This window comes from Leptodactylus fuscus, chromosome 5 (genome assembly GCF_031893055.1).
Source record: "Leptodactylus fuscus isolate aLepFus1 chromosome 5, aLepFus1.hap2, whole genome shotgun sequence".
Classification (NCBI taxonomy): Eukaryota; Metazoa; Chordata; class Amphibia; order Anura; family Leptodactylidae; genus Leptodactylus; species Leptodactylus fuscus.
Window position 1 is genome coordinate 20,965,206 of NC_134269.1, and position 17,054 is coordinate 20,982,259.

General features: G+C 43.6%; 1 protein-coding gene across 1 annotated transcript; it reads left to right on the plus strand.

Annotated features, from left to right (window-relative positions):
- The first annotated feature begins 4,638 nt into the window (after positions 1–4,638).
- LOC142204442 (beta-1,3-galactosyltransferase 1-like) lies at positions 4,639–5,724 on the plus strand. Its single transcript, XM_075275754.1, has one exon. It carries the CDS (start codon positions 4,639–4,641, stop codon positions 5,722–5,724), a length of 1,086 nt encoding a protein of 361 aa, XP_075131855.1.
- Positions 5,725–17,054: the final 11,330 nt, after the last annotated feature.

Here is a 17,054-nt window from a genome sequence, read left to right on the forward strand (position 1 = left end):
GCCACTATAGGACATAATACTGTGTGCAGGGGCCACTATAGGGGATAATACTGTGTGCAGGGGCCACTATGGGGCATAATACTGTGTGCAGGGGCCACTATGGGACATAATACTGTGTGCAGGGGCCACTATGGGACATAATACTTATTCTTTCTTATGGTAGAGTTGGAAGGGACCTCAAGGGCCATCGGGTCCAACCCCCTGCGAGTGCAGGTTTTCCTAAATCATCCCAGCTATATGTTTATCCAGATTCCGCTTGAAGATTTCCATTGATGGAGCGCCCACCACCTCCCGTGGCAGCCTATTCCACTCTCTCACTCCCCTCACTGTCAGAAAGTTTTTCCTAATGTCTAATCTGTATCTCTTTCCCTTTAGTTTCATCCCATTGCTTCTTGTACTTCCTTGTGCTAATGAGAATAGGAGAGATCCCTCTGCACTGTGACTACCTTTCAGATATTTGTAGACTGCTATTAAATCTCCCCTCAGCCTTCTCTTCTGCAAACTAAACAATCCCAGTTCTTTTAGCCGCTCCTCATAGGACATGGTTTGCAGACCTTCCACCATTTTGGTTGCTCTTCTCTGGACTTGCTCCAATATATCGATGTCTTTCTTGAATTGAGGCGCCCAGAACTGTACACAGTATTCCAGGTGTGGTCTGACCAGGGAAGAGTACAGCGGAATAATGACCTCTATTGATCTAGATTCAATGCTTGTCTTAATACATCCCAGAATTTTATTAGCCTTTTTTGCAGCAGCACCGCACTGTTGGCTCATGTTGAATTTGTGATCTACTATTATGCCCAAGTCCTTTTCCCCTATGCTATCACTTAGTTCTATTCCTCCCATACTATATATGTTTTTTACATTTCTGTTACCCAGATGTAGAACTTTACTGTGTGCAGGGGCCACTATGGGACATAATACTGTGTGCAGGGGCAACTAAGAGACATAATACTGTGTGCAGGGGCAACTAAGAGACATAATACTGTGTGCAGTGGCCACTATAGGACATAATACTGTGTGCAGGGGCCACTATGGGGGATAATACTGTGTGCAGGGGCCACTATGGGGACATAATACTGTGTGCAGGGGCCACTATGGGGGATAATACTGTGTGCAGGGGCCACTATGGGGTGTAATACTGTGTGCAGGGGCCACTATAGGACATAATACTGTGTGCAGGGGCCACTATGGGGGATAATACTGTGTACAGGGGCCACTATAGGACATAATACTGTGTGCAGGGGCGACTATGGGGGATAATACTGTGTGCAGGGGCCACTATGGGGACATAATACTGTGTGCAGGGGCGACTATGGGGGATAATACTGTGTGCAGGGGACACTATGGTGCATATTACTGTGTGCAGGGGCCACTATGGGGCATAATACTGTGTACAGGGGCCACTATGGGACATAATACTGTGTGCACGGGCGACTATGGGGGATAATACTGTGTGCAGGGGCCACTATGGGGTGTAATACTGTGTGCAGGGGGCACTATGGGACATAATACTGTGTGGAGGGGCCACTATGGGACATAATGTGGGGTGTGTCCCCACTTTAGTGTCCCAAATTGTCCTCTTGTAAAGTTATCTGTACCACACTATAGGACATAATACTGTGTGCAGAGGCCACTATGGGGCATAATACTGTGTGCAGGGGCCACTATGGGGGATAATACTGTGTGCAGGGGCCACTATGGGGGATAATACTGTGTGCAGGGGCCACTATGGGGGATAATACTGTGTGCAGAGGCCACTATGGGGGATAATACTGTGTGCAGGGGCCACTATAGGACATAATACTGTGTGCAGGGGACACTATGGGCTATAATACTGTGTGCAGAGGCCACTATGGGACATAATACTGTGTGCAGGGGCCACTATGGGACATAATACTGTGTGCAGGGGCCACTATGGGACATAATATTGTGTGCAGGGGCCACTATAGGGGATAATACTGTGTGCAGTGGCCACTATAGGACATAATACTGTGTGCAGGGGCCACTATGGGGCATAATACTGTGTGCAGGGGCCACTATGGGACATAATACTGTGTGCAGGTGCCACTATGGGACATAATACTGTGTGCAGGGGCCACTATGGGGGATAATACTGTGTGCAGGGGCCACTATGGGACATAATACTGTGTGCAGGGGCCACTATGGGACATAATACTGTGTGCAGGGGCCACTATAGGACATAATACTGTGTGCAGGGGCCACTATGGGGCATAATACTGTGTACAGGGGCCACTATGGGACATAATACTGTGTGCAGGGGCGACTATGGGGGATAATACTGTGTGCAGGGGCCACTATGGGGTGTAATACTGTGTGCAGGGGCCACTATGGGGGATAATACTGTGTGGAGGGGCCACTATGGGACATAATGTGGGGTGTGTCCCCACTTTAGTGTCCCAAATTGTCCTCTTGTAAAGTTATCTGTACCACACTATAGGACATAATACTGTGTGCAGGGGCCACTATGGGGCATAATACTGTGTGCAGGGGCCACTATGGGGGATAATACTGTGTGCAGAGGCCACTATGGGGCATAATACTATGTGCAGTGGCCACTATATGACATAATACTGTGTGCAGGGGCCACTATGGGGCATAATACTGTGTGCAGGGGCCACTATGGGGGATAATACTGTGTGCAGGGGCCACTATAGGACATAATACTGTGTGCAGGGGACACTATGGGCTATAATACTGTGTGCAGAGGCCACTATGGGGATAATACTGTGTGCAGTGGCCACTATAGGACATAATACTGTGTGCAGGGGCCACTATAGGGGATAATACTGTGTGCAGTGGCCACTATAGGACTTAATACTGTGTGCAGGGGCCACTATGGGGCATAATACTGTGTGCAGGGGCCACTATGGGACATAATACTGTGTGCAGGGGCCACTATGGGGGATAATACTGTGTGCAGGGGCCACTATGGGGTGTAATACTGTGTGCAGGGGCTACTATGGGGCATAATACTGTGTGCAGGGGCCACTATGGGACATAATACTGTGTGCATGGGCCACTATGGGGGATAATACTGTGTGCAGGGGCCACTATGGGGTGTAATACTGTGTGCAGGGGCCACTATGGAACATAATACTGTGTGCAGGGGCCACTATGGGGGATAATACTGTGTGCAGGGGCCACTATAGGGTGTAATACTGTGTGCAGGGGGCACTATGGGGGATAATACTATGTGCAGAGGCCACTATGGGACATAATACTGTGTGCAGGGGCCACTATGGGACATAATGTGGGGTGTGTCCCCAATTTAGTGTCCCAAATTGTCCTCTTGTAAAGTTATCTGTACCACACTGGCTTACAATACTGTGAAAGCGGCCATTTTCTCGTGGCCTGTGGGCATGCGCAGTCTGCTCTGCCCAAGGCCCGAGGCCTAGAAGTTGCAAGCCACCGCAGGAAGAAGAGGACGCTGCTGACGAAGATGTAGGCGGCACTGGAGAGAGTTCTCTCGCTGCATTGGGGATGCTCCCAGTGCTGCTTGAGTACTGGGGCCCGCCCCCAGTGCTGCGAGAGAGCTAATTTGAATACCGAGAAAGACCGGGATTGTAGGCAAACAGTGGCGCGGAGAAGACGACGAAAGGTAGGAGACGAATAGCCTTTCTTAATTCTATTCCGACGTGGTACTTGGAAAAAATTGTGTCTGAGTGATAGGATCCCTTTAAGTATCTGTTGACGTTGATAAAGTACCCACATAATTCTTCCAAATAGTCACCATATTTATATAGAGATGATGTGCTAGAGCTAGAAGGGCAACATCATGTGGAAGACTGTGGTACAAAGTTGGCCCACAAATAAAGAGCCCTGACACACCTCAGCTCACAACAAAACAGTAAAAAAGTTATAGGTTTTGTCAAACAGACCCCCACAATTAATAAAAACTAATCAAAACATTAGATGTACCCAAAATGGCGCCCAATGAAAGAACAACTGGTCACATGAGTTATGAAATTTTGGAAGGCAGAGATGGAAACTAGCCAGACCAGCCAGAAGGAGTGTGAGAATCCTCACGGACCCATGGCTGGTTCATTTTGATGAAAATAACTTTTTCCACTCTATCGGTGGACGGTTTGGTTCGTCTAGGTGTTACAAAGTCACCGGCGGCACTGAACACCGCCTCAGTCATCATGCTTTAGGCCGGACAGATAAAACTCTCAAGGAAAATTAGGGCAACCTACTGGCCCAGAATGCATTGGGTCAGAGTTATCTGCTGGACTATAGGAGCACTCTAGGTACCACCATATCTTCTCAGGTAGACTAGAGTCCTATGGGACCTTATGAGAGCTTTGGACCATGATGCCCATGTACTTTACCCATTAATAATGTTGATTTCTTAAATTAGTAACCATAGTCAATCCATCACCACCAATATGGTTCAGTACTGGGCCAGATTTACCATTGTGGTTTTGACTACATTTTGGCAACTCTTGTTTGGCTAAAATTATTGGTCCCTCCAATAGTTTGTTGTATCCTCTAGTGTCTCTCGTATAACATCAACATAACAGTTAGACATCGTTCAATAGTTGTTGATTTCTAAACTTTTTCTCTCCTCTAACCTTTGCAGAAATCATGGCGAGGACCCGATTTTCAAGGAAAAACATGAAAGGCCAAATCTGCTCAAGGAAATTGTCCATTTTACATCTGATGATTCTTGTTGGTTTGTCTGGTTACTTTTTCTACTGTGAACGAAAAATAGACGTTATTCACAAGTGGATTCGAGATTCTCTAAAACTATATGAGAGGGAAAAGCCTGTAAATAATAAGACTTACCCGGCTTTCCGGCACCCCCTGGCTCCTCCGTACCCATATCCATACAAGTTCCTCATTAACCAACCAGACAAATGCAAGAACCGGAAGCCTTTCCTTGTTATAATGGTGCTTGTACAGAGCCATGACGTGGAGACTAGACATACGATCCGGGAAACATGGGGTAACGAAAGTATTTATGATGTCGATGTGGTCAGGATATTTTTGGTGGGTCTACCTCGGGTTGCTTCCAATAAAACCCAGTGGTTGTTGGAGGAAGAAAGTGAAGCTTTTGGGGACATCATCCAACAAGACTTCAAGGACACCTATTACAACTTGACATTGAAAACCTTGATGGGTATGGAATGGGTGGCCAAATTCTGTTCTTCTGCCAGCTATGTCATGAAGGCAGACAGCGACATATTTTTGAATGTAGACTACTTAGTCCATGAACTACTTCATCCAGACTTACCGGTGCGTAACAATTACTTCACAGGAGAAATAAAGGCCAAGACTGGACCACTGAGGAACAAGGCATCTAAGTGGTACGTGCCTAAGGAGATCTATCCAAATAACACCTACCCACCATACTGTGCAGGTCCTGGATATGTCTTCTCAGCAGATTTGGCAAAGAAAATCTATGATGTGGCTCAAAATATTAGGGTCATCCCCATGGAAGATGCTTTTATGGGAATCTGTTTGTATGAGCTCAATATTCCACCGACCAAACCCCCTGGAGGTAGCTTTAATGTCTTGAGATTCGAATATGACCGCTGTCAATTTAAGAATGTTGTCACGGTGCACCATTATGCTGGAAATGAGTTACGATCTGTATGGGCAGACTTTTGGGCTAAGAAATCTGAGAAGTGCGAATACATAAATTTTCAATATTTATTGGAATTCTTAATGGATTGGAGAAAAAAAAACATTTATTGGTAATTTACATTTTTTTAAAAAAAGTTATTGCGAAGAGACTTTTTCAGAAATTTATTTGGACCTGGCGCTATATATTTGGTCATTAATAGGGCAGTCTGGTTTTGACCACTTTTTATCTCAGATAATTGTTAATTTTCCCCTTGGCACCATAAGAAGATGAACACATACTAAATGATTCCCTATGACAGAAGCGAGCAGAGGGCCTTGTTGTCAGTACTCAGACATCCCCTTTAAGAATTGCACAATTTAGTTAGATTTTCTATATTTTATTATCTATTTAAAGGTTCTCGAATTCCTTTCCAATGTTCTAAATGGTCTTCCGTAAAAGTTTTCAGCGATTTTGTTGTTGCAGAGACTGTGTGACTCCTTCATCTAGATGGTTATCCTGCTGCTTCCTCCATATAAGTGGCAGCACACTGCTGCTAGCTCTGTCTGCTCTCTATTCCCTTTCTTAGTGGCAAGGAAGACTACTAATTTCTGAACTACTTATATGGGTAGACATAGAGATAGTTCACAGACCTTTCTTGTGTCAACGTGTGGTGTTGTGCCTGTTTTTGCCTGTGGTTTTTGGCTTTTAAGAATATTTTAATAATTTTATTTTTAGACCCTGTAGGTAGCGATCATGGCATCTTGGTGTCACCATCACCAACCTTGGATCCCCTACAAAGAGACTGTGGGTTCCGAGGAGCTGTCATGGCAGCCATGTGGCCAAACAGTGCTTGTTCCTATTGCCCACAGGGAGCCTAGGTGCGATGTACTATAATATTGTGGTATTTTACACTGATCAGCACATAGGGCTCCACCACGTTCCGTATCGGTGTCAGAGGTCAGCCTCCCCTGCTGAATACCTGTATAGCCTTTGGTATGTTTGGGAGCTTTTGACATTTTTATTTATTTGTTTTGTGCTTTTACACATGTATTCAAACTTTACTGAGGATGTAGAGGTGTGTTATGCTACAATACTTGTAAAATGTAAAAAATTTGCTGAATAGAAAAGAAAAACTAACAGAAATTTTGCTGTATAGATTGTGAGAAGGTGACAGGCAGAGTGCTGGAATCACGCTATATCTCCCCCAGGTTTTTTGAACTTATGTGTGGTCCAGGGTGGAGCTGGAATAGGCGTCAGCTCCAGGTGTGAGTCCTAGGCCTATTTCTGGGCCAACAAAAGGCTGTAGATCCTGCACTCCAGGGCAGATCCATGGAGTAAGAGGAGGCGGCTGGGTCTGTCCTGTAACATTTGAGTCTGGTGAGACAATATTGCACTTGTTTTGTTCATGTGCTTGGTAGTAAGCCACACGTATAATTAGGCTATCATTTCTGTTTAGTTAATTGCTCGGACGAGCAGGATTTTGTTTTATTTGTGCCTGAAGTTAAGACTGTATTTTGTTTTGCTCATTTTCTTCCTGTTTTTTTCTAAATAAACCTGTTTTGCTGCATATTTTGTGCCCCTGTCTTTGAATGTTTGGGTCAACACCACTGCTGCTACCGAGCTACCCCCCAATATGTATAATATACTATATATACACATCAACATGCTTATCTACATAAATGAACATGAGGTTCTCAGTATACATATTGATCAAGACATGTAAGCCCACTAGCCACTTCACAGTGACCTCTGTATAGTGGGATTCTACTTTACTTCTATGTATAAACTACTGTTAACCAGTAAAAAAAACAAAACCTGTGACAAAAAAAATTGAGCGTAATATTTGATCAGTTTTCACAGGATGCGGACAAGAAAATGGTATGTGTGCCGAGAAAAATTAGTCTAAAAATGTCTAAAATATACTAAAGTGGTCTATAATGTATCTAACTAGAATTACTTTAAAAAAAAAAAAAAAATATATATATATATATATATATATATATATATATATATATATATATATATATAGTAAATATTTTGAAACACTATTAACTAAAAAAAAAAAAAAGGTGACGGGCTACTACCCAAAAAAGTGGCTGGCAGAGTTAGGTTATCATTTCTCTTTAGTTAGATGCTCGGACGAGCAGCATTTTGTTGAAAACATTTGAACAAAAAAATGCCCCGATACTCGGCAGTGATTCTATAGCACCAACACTGCTGGAGGCTGCCCAACTTATGGGCACAGATCATTGGGTCTGTACCCACAAAGCTGCTATTGGCAAATTGATCGGTCAATAGCAGCAATTACTGGGGAAGACCCGTAGCCTCTAGGCTACTTGAGAAGATCGTCTAAACACTAAACACACTACCGTACAATTTCGGTGGTTTGTGCTAAGTTCTTGGTGGGTGCATCAAATGTGGGTCATTCCTGCGGGGCCAAGCATAGGGTATCTAGTTTCCTCAGGACATTCTACTGCCCCTTGATCTGAGACTTCAGCCCACTTTTTGCCCACTTCTTAGTCAACTTAGTCCACTGGCCTCTCTGTGTGATACAATATTGTTGTATAATACAATAAAATGGAATACAGAAAACATATCCCACTGGCCTCTCTTCGATGACTGTCCATTACTCCGACGTCTGGTATGTAGAGTTTTATTATGGTAGATTTTATGGTCCAGTACGTTCTAAATAACTTCATTGTTGTCACAAAATCTCTCATGTGCAGCCTGTTAACAATGCTATAGATAGGTCAAAATCTCCAAGCTCACACAGGTGTATATGGATAAGGCTACGGTTACACGGTCACATCCCGCAACCAAAGATCGCCCGGTTTCCCTGTGACTCTTCTACTAACGTTAGGGACTGGATTCACAATACAACCCCTAGTTGCCCAAAATGCTCTACTATTAAGTAACTTGTAAGCAGCAAGCAACTTCAGCATGCGATCTACAGGGTGTCTTGAGACGTCTGTATCCCAGAGCACGCGGAGATTACGCCTTGTACCTTTCGAACCAGGGCACAGGCGCCTTTATTTCCTGGTCTGATGTGACTTGCAGCGCCACCTTGGTGCTTCAGGGGATCAAAGGTATATACACATAACTTCTTCTTCTTCTTCTGCATCGGAGTCTTAGTCCATGATGTAATTAGGAAGACAGAATCTCAGTCAAACAAACCTATAGAGGGCGCTCTCTTTAACATCATGTTGGCCTTCTCAGAGGCCTTTGTTTGCAATGATGTTGGGATTATACGAGATACAGTCTTCTCAGCCAAGGACAGCTGTTTCAATGTATTTGCATCTCGTCAGCTTGGCGCAGAGAGAATTGATCTGGCAGAGGTGAGAGGCTTAGACAGGGTTGAGGGGATATTGTCAATCCATAAGGAGAGACCCACCATTAAGGTGTTTGGAGTCTTATTAAGCCATCAGCGCTCCACTGTGCAAAGGAACAGCTCCGTCTATTGGTGTGCATACTTGAGGCACTGACATCCTAATTACATCATGGAAGTCAGATTTGCATATTCTTCCCATTGAAACAGCTGTCCTTGGCTGAGAAGACTGTATCTGGTATAATCCCAACATCATTGCAAACAAAGGCCTCTGAGAAGGTCGGCATGATGTTAAAGGGAGCGCCTTCTATAGGTTTGTTTGACTGAGACTCTGTCTTCCTAATTACATCATGGAAGACAGACTTGCACATTCTCAATCAGCGCCCTCTATTGGTGTGCATATTTGAGGCACTGGCATCCTAATTACATCATGGAAGTCAGATTTGCATATTCTTCCCATGTTCCTCTGCCTTGTAGGAGAGGCAACAGACCGTTGAACCAAAGTCATAAGTTGTTCTCAACAGTGAACCAGACCTGACTCTCCTTCCAACATAGCACCAAGACAAAGTATCAGCCATTGTGTTTACAGAACCTGCTATGTGCCAAGCCCTAAACATAATGTTATATTGAAGACAACAAAAGACCAAACAGTGGAGAATAGCCAACACTGGCAAGGACCCAGAAGACAAGCCATTGGCTACCTGTACAACCACCAAGTAGTAGGAGTGGCTGTATCGGATGAAGTGCTCAGATGTACCATGACACCCAGATCTCACTGAGCCAGCAGAACATACCAGGGGTTAGGATCTTGGAGCAGGATTGGGGTTGTATCAGGTCTATGGCCTCCTTGTTGAGGGGTAGCAAGTGGTAAATAAAGTGGAACCTCAGGCCAAGACACTGTCAAGCCATGTGGAACTCTCCTTGGCTATCCGCTCCAGGATCTTTCTCTCCAGATATCTTGAAGCAGGTCGTGTCTTCCACTCAGAGTATAGGTAGGACTATTTGCCTTCATAGGAATTAATGTTATATGCCATATAAACCCCTCCCCCCTCCACACCATACCATGTCCAGTCACCAAGGGGGCTCTTTGCTCACGAAAACTCTCCTGATCTTTAGCCTTTGTCTGCACTCATGAGTCCTTTCGTTAACCCCATCAGGGCTTTCTATGTTTCCTGTACTCTATTTATCGGCTGTATAGAGCTTCTATGTATAAACTATACGGTCACCATATAGTGATAGTATATAAAAAAAAAAAAAAAACTCCAAAAATAAAAATGTACTCGAAAATTTTCCAACTATTTTTTTGCATTTCTTCACTATATAAAACAAATTAAACTACATAATAAGAGAAAATGGTAAAATATAAAATAACTAAAAAAAATCTACAGCTCGAAGAATGCAAATAAGAAAGTTTTTGAGAACTGAAATTTTTTTTTTCCCAATTTACCTGGTCCCTATAAGGTTAAGCCTGCATGCATATACCCACGCTGGTTTTACTGTCCACAAAAACTGATCCATACTCTGTAAAAAAAAAAAAGTCCTGGGTACGAATCCTGCTAGGAAAAATATGTGCAAGGAGTTTGTATGTTCTCCCTGTGTTTGCGTGGATTTCCTCCCATTCTACAAAGACATACTGATAGGGGGGAAAAATATATGTTGCAATCCCTATATGGGGCTTACAATCTACATTAAAAAAACCATGTCTGCCTTGCATCAGTATGTCATCCCTCATCATGAATCCACAAACAGACTTTTATAGGTGAGTCTATGCTGCAAGTATGGACAGGAATAGGACCCATATTATGTGGATGATTTCTATAGATTGGATGGTGATATGTAGAGTTGAGCTGATCTTGACTTTTCAGGATCGATTTTAAAATCCGAATTCCGATCATTTTTCATTCAGACCCGATCTCGATCCCAATTCCGATCCCAATGCAAGTCAATGGGATTTTTTTATTAATCAGAGATCGGATTTTAAAAGCAATCCTATTCACTATACAGCATGGAATCTAACAATTGAACGCTTTACTTTTTAGAATCCACGCTGTGTAGTGAATCACTAAGTAGCCAGAGGATTTTTTTAATCCTCTGGCTACTTAGTTCCCCCTGGTGTCCACTTACCTGCAGAGATGGCTGCTCCGGTATTCTCCTTCTTCTTCGCCTTGCTGCTGCTCCACGCTGCTCTTCTCGCCTTGCTGCCCCCTGCCTCCCAGGTTAGGAGAGTGTGGGCGGGTTAGGAGAGTGTGGGCAGGTACTGGGAGGGTAGATGTCACATCTACCCGCCCTGTACCCACCCACACTCTCCTAAGCCACAAGCCCCACCCTCTTAGCGCTTTAAACACTAACCTGGGAGGCAGGGCAGCGAGGAGAGAAGAGCAGCATGAAGCGGCAGCGAGGCGAAGAAGAAGGAGAACACCGGGAAGCGGACCAGCCATCTCTGCAGGTAAGTAGCTACTAGAGATGTTACTTTAGTCTCCCATTAGAATGAATGGTGGCAGCCGGCGCACAGGGGGTTAAGGCTGTGTGCCGGCTGCTTCCATTCATTCCTATGGAACCGCAGTGGAGCCTTCACACTGAGTATACACTATATACTCAGTGTGAAGGCTCAGCAAAGCATTGTGGGAAATACTACCGATCTCAATCCCACCTAAAAAGATCGTGTTCGGAATTCCGATCGCGATCGTGAAATTTTCTCGATCGCCAATCGGAATCTGATCTTTTCCGAACAAGATCGCTCAACCCCAGTGATATGTTAAAATACAGTTGTGTGTATGAGGTCATATAAATTAATGGGTCTGTATACTATTGTGGACACTATACAGGTCATGTGCATGGGGTCTAAAATAGTGATAGTCCTATATTATAATGCTGGCCCATATTCAACATCATTTACTGCCCCCGTCCTCCAGGAAATGTATGAATATGGGATCAGGAGTATTACATACTCTCCAGTTGTAAACTATGGCATCCCGGAAGAGTGGATGAACCTCCTGCACTGGGTAGCTGGTCATATTCAATACTGGACTGAATCTACATTAAAAAAAAATCAAAACACAAGATGAACATCAGTATTGGAGGAGAAGTCAAATACTGTAGAGAACAGGATGGAGCAAACCAGAGAGGTGGGAACTGAAACTAGAGACACCAAGAACCAGGCTTCAGATCAGCACAGGAGCTGTCCAGGAGGCTGAAGAGCTCAGTTGGAAGAGCTGCAGACTGGGACACCAAAGTCCCTGGGCTCAAGTCCTGAAAGTAGTCCCCTCCTTTCAGGATGGCTGCTGGATATCTGTGATGAAATGCCCTTCAAAGCCTAGGGGCATGAACATTGTCTTCTGGTTCCCATGAATTCTCTTCTGGTCCATAACCCTTCCATTGCACCAGATATTGTAGTTGACCTCTGAAAAGTCTGGAGTCCAAGATTTTCACAATATATTTTTCCTCTCCTTTCACTGGTGCAGGAGGTGGCTGGTTTCTCCCTGAATGGCTTGAGCAATGACACATGGAATACAGGGTGAATTTTCAATCTATTAGGTTTGAGATGGAAAGCAACTTGGATGACTTGTGCAGAAATCTGGAAAGGTCCTGTGAATTTTTGGCCCAATTTTTGAAATGGAACATGTGGCTTCAGATTTCTAGTAGATAGCCAAACCTTATCACCAACTTCAAAGGTAGGAGGAACTTTGAGATATTTATCAGCTGCTTTCTGATAGTCTTCTTGGGCATATTGTACTGAGAATGGAAAGCAGAAGACAAATTTATTGTAACTCCTAAAGCTGTACAGAAGTTCTCCCAAAACCTTGATGTGAATTGAACACCTCTATCTGAAATTACATTGTCGGGAATTCCATGCAACCTACTGTAGATATCTCCTTAGTCATTAATTCTGCGGTTTGTTCTGCAGTAGGAATTCCTCTGACTGGAGTGAAATGGGCCACCTTTGTGAGTCGGTCCACAACAACAAGGATGGTAGTCATTTCTTTAGAAGGAGGACGGTCTATAATAAAATTCATGGTCATTGATCCCCAAGGCCTAGATGGAACTGGAAGTGGTTGAAGAAGACCTAGAGGAGGAGCTCATGGTGTCTTGTTTCGTCCACATGTTAAACAGGGGAAAACATATTTTATAACATCGTTCTTAGAATGAACGTTCTTCACCAAAATGAACGAAACAGTAGGTCGTAAGTTGTCATGACTCCAACATGTCCTGCAAGCTTAGAATCGTGTATCACTTTGAGGACTTCAAGTCGAGCAATTTCAGGAACATATATTCTGTGTTCCTGCTTCCAAAACCCCTCTTTAAAACAAAGGTCCACATCTTTAGAAGGATGGTTGAGAAAGAAGTCATTCTGGTATCCGTCTCTAAGCATGGTTAAAAGATGTTTGGAGTCCAGTATTCCTACAAAATTTTTGGAAGAAAAAATAGTAGACTCTGCTTTAGACTCCTCTTCTTGTTCGGCAAGATTCCTGGACAAAGCCTCAGCCTTGACATTTCTTAATCCTGGCTGATAAGAAATGATGAAATTAAATCTAGAGAAAAACAAGGCCCATCTTGCTAGTCTTGCAGACAATCTTTTAGCTGTGCGTATGAACTCTAAACTTATGTGGTCAGTAAGGACAATCCTGGATGATTAGCTCCTTCCAAAAGATGTCTCCATTCAGAGAACGCAACTTTAATGGCCAACAGTTCTTTGTTTCCTATGTCGTAATTTGTTTCTGCCAATGAGATAGTATGAGAAAGAAAAGCACATGGATGGAGCTGCATCTTGTCTCCAACTCGTTGAGACAGGACAGCTCCCACAGCATAATCTGAGGCGTCCACTTCAGCAACAAAAGGTAATTCGGGATTTGGATGGACCAGTATGGGCGCAGAAGTAAAGAGAGTCTTTAGTTTGTCAAAGGCAACTTGTCCCTCTGGAGACCATGAAAATAATTGTCTTTTCTTCGTGAGTAAAGTGATTGGTAAGATGATGTTAGAAAAGTATTTTATGAATCTCCTGTAGAAATTCACAAACCCTATAAATCGCTGGATATCTTTAAGATTTCTTGGAGTGGCCCAATCCATTACAGCTTTGATTTCATTAGGATCCATACTCAAACCTTCTGGAGAGATGATATATCCAAGAAATTGGATCTTTGTTCGAATTCACATTTTTCCAGTGTGATATAAAAGTTATTCTCCAATAGATGTTCCAAGACTAATAGAACATGTCTGCGATGTTCCTCTAAGGTGTCTGATAATATAAGGATGTCATCTAGGTACGCAACAACAAATTGGTCCAAGCAATCCCAAAACACATCATTAACAAAATGTTGAAAGGCTGCAGGGACGTTACAGAGACCAAAAGGCATAACCAGGTATTCAAAATGTCCGTATCTAGTTCTGGAAGTGGTCTTCCACTCATCCCCTGGACGAATACGTACGGCCCTTCTTAAATCAAATCAAATCAAGCAAGCTTTATTGGCACGTCCGAATAGATATTTGGCATTGCCAAAGCTAGTAAAGTGTGTGTGTGTGTGTGGGGGGGGGGGGGAGTTGGGGTCGGGGGTGTGAGTGGTGGGTATGGGGGGGGGGTTTGATTTGGGGTATAACAGTCCATGGAGTCTCATCTTCCTCTTAGTTGGTGGCCGCTATAAGGGGGGGTGGGGGCATGGTTTGGGGTATAACAGTCCGTGGAGTTTCATCTTCCTCTTAGTTGGTGACCGCTATATGGGGGGGGGGTTGGGGGTATAACAGTCCGTGGAGTTTCATCTTCCTCTTAGTTGGTGACCGCTATATGGGGGGGTGGGGTGGGTGGTTTGGGGTATAACAGTCCGTGGAGTCTCATCTTCCTCTTAGTTGGTGACAGCTGGACACGTATTGGGCAGCGATCTCCACAGTGGCCTCTTCTTCTCCCACTAGGATGTAGAGTTTCCTCTTCTCATCTGCAGATATGAAGTCTGGGATGTGGTCAGAGAGTCTTTGGTAGTAGACGGCCCTCACAGCTGAGTATTTGGTGCAGTGTAGCAGGAAGTGGGTCTCGTCTTCTAGGGCCCCCTGGTCACAGTGCTGGCACAGTCTGTTCTCCCGTGGCTTGTACGTCTGCCTGTATCACCCCGTCTCTATCTCTAGGTTGTGGGCGCTCAGTCTGTACCTGCTCAGGGTCTGTCTGTGCTTGGGGTGGCGTATTCTGTCCAAGTAGGTGGCCATGGTGTAGACCCTTTGTAGGGATTGGTACACGGTGAGTTTCTTGGAGTTATTTATTTCGTTTCTCCATTCTTCAATGTACCGCTCTCTGTTTGCCTCTGTGGTTGCCTTTATTCCAGCCTTGGTTATCATCTGTTGGTGTTTTTGGTTTGGTGGTTGGCTGTTGTTTGGTTGGGCCGTGTCTGGTTTGCTCAGGTTCGGTAAATCTAGTTTGGTAAAATTGTTAGCAGAACGGAGTCTTTCCAGCAACTCAGGAATTAGAGGAAGAGCATAACGATTTTTAAGAGTCATCTGATTCAGTACTCTGTTGTCGATACATGGCCTCAAGGTTGAGTCTTTCTTCTCTACAAAGACCAAAGCTGCCCCAGTTGGGGATGAGGAGGGTCGAATGAAGTCTTTCTTTAAATTCTCATACAAATATTCTCTGAGTCCTTTTAATTCTGGTTCAGAGAGATTGTAAATTCTGCCAAAAGGAATAGTAGCTCCGGGAAGTAACTCGATGGGACAATCGTAAGGACGATGAGGAGGTAGTTGATCAGCTTTTTTCTCGATGCAGACATCCCTAAACTGATGATACTGAGGTGGCAACTTATAACTCTGATAAGGAATTTTGGAAACTTTTGTTTGTTTTTAGCAATACCATTTTGGGGAATGTCTAATGTTTTGATCACTTTATAATCAATTTTTTATGGGAGGTGAAATGGTGAAAAAACAGCTGTTGTTTTTTTATATATATATATTTTGGAAAAAATATTTGCATATTTATTTTTATTTCAAATGTAAGGAAATTTAGAAAATAGAAATGACAATTTTTATTTATTTATTTTTGTTTATTTTATAAAACTTTTTCAATAAATTTTTGTAGCTATTATATTTCATTTGCAGCATGCATCTTAACCAAATTGCATCTTAACCGAAGTGCAGATTAACCAAAGTGCACTTATACATGGCATGACTATGACCTTCATTCTTCTTCTCATCACACAGGTATATGATCCTCTATTTCATCCACCTCTGCTTGCTGTTCTGCATATCCCCTCATTCATCTGCTGTAATATTGAATGGTATATGATCCTCTATTTCATCCACCTCTGCTTGATCCCTGAACTATATTGTAGCATTTCCATGTGTTCTTATCTGTACTAGTTAAGTCTTTGATCCTCTCTGATTTTATGGCTGTTTCTGACCAAGTGTTTACTTAGATCCACACTGCTAGCATCCTCATGTGTCACAGTTTGTAGACTAATTAGTTAACAACTTAAATTGGTGCTAGTTCTGAAGCTCTGCTTTCCTATATAAGTAGATATAGCTTATGGGGTGCATCTCATATGCGGGGGCATTTCATTTGCAGCATGCATCTTAACCAAATTGCATCTTAACCGAAGTGCAGATTAACCAAAGTTCACTTATACATGGCACGAAACAGGCTAACCATGGCAGAACACCAGGTAACTTACAACCTAAAATAACAAGTTTTACCACATGGTATCCTATAGCTACACTGTCTCTTACTATCTTAGCCATTGTCTTCCTGCAGATCTCTCCTCCACCTCTACCACCAGCACACACCATCCATGTCAGTCCCTCTCTTCTTCCCTCTCCCATGTACAGCTCTCACACACTTTTCAGTCTCTTTAATCCCTTTACTTCTTTTAGCAGTGATACCAAATATAAGCGCTCACATAAATCCCTGAACCACCTTCTGTCTCTGTCCATGTTACTCCTCCTAGCTGCTGGGGACATCTCTCCTAACCCCGGCCCTCCTTCCTTCACTAACTCTTCTTCCTGCACACATAGAAGGCCTACAAACCTCATTAATATTTACCATGTTCCTTCCCCTCACCCCTCCCCTGTCTCTTTTAACTGCTCTCTCTGGAACGCCCGCTCAGTGTGTAACAAACTAGAATACATTAATGACTTATTCCTTAGTAAATCCCTCAGCCTGCTCGCCCT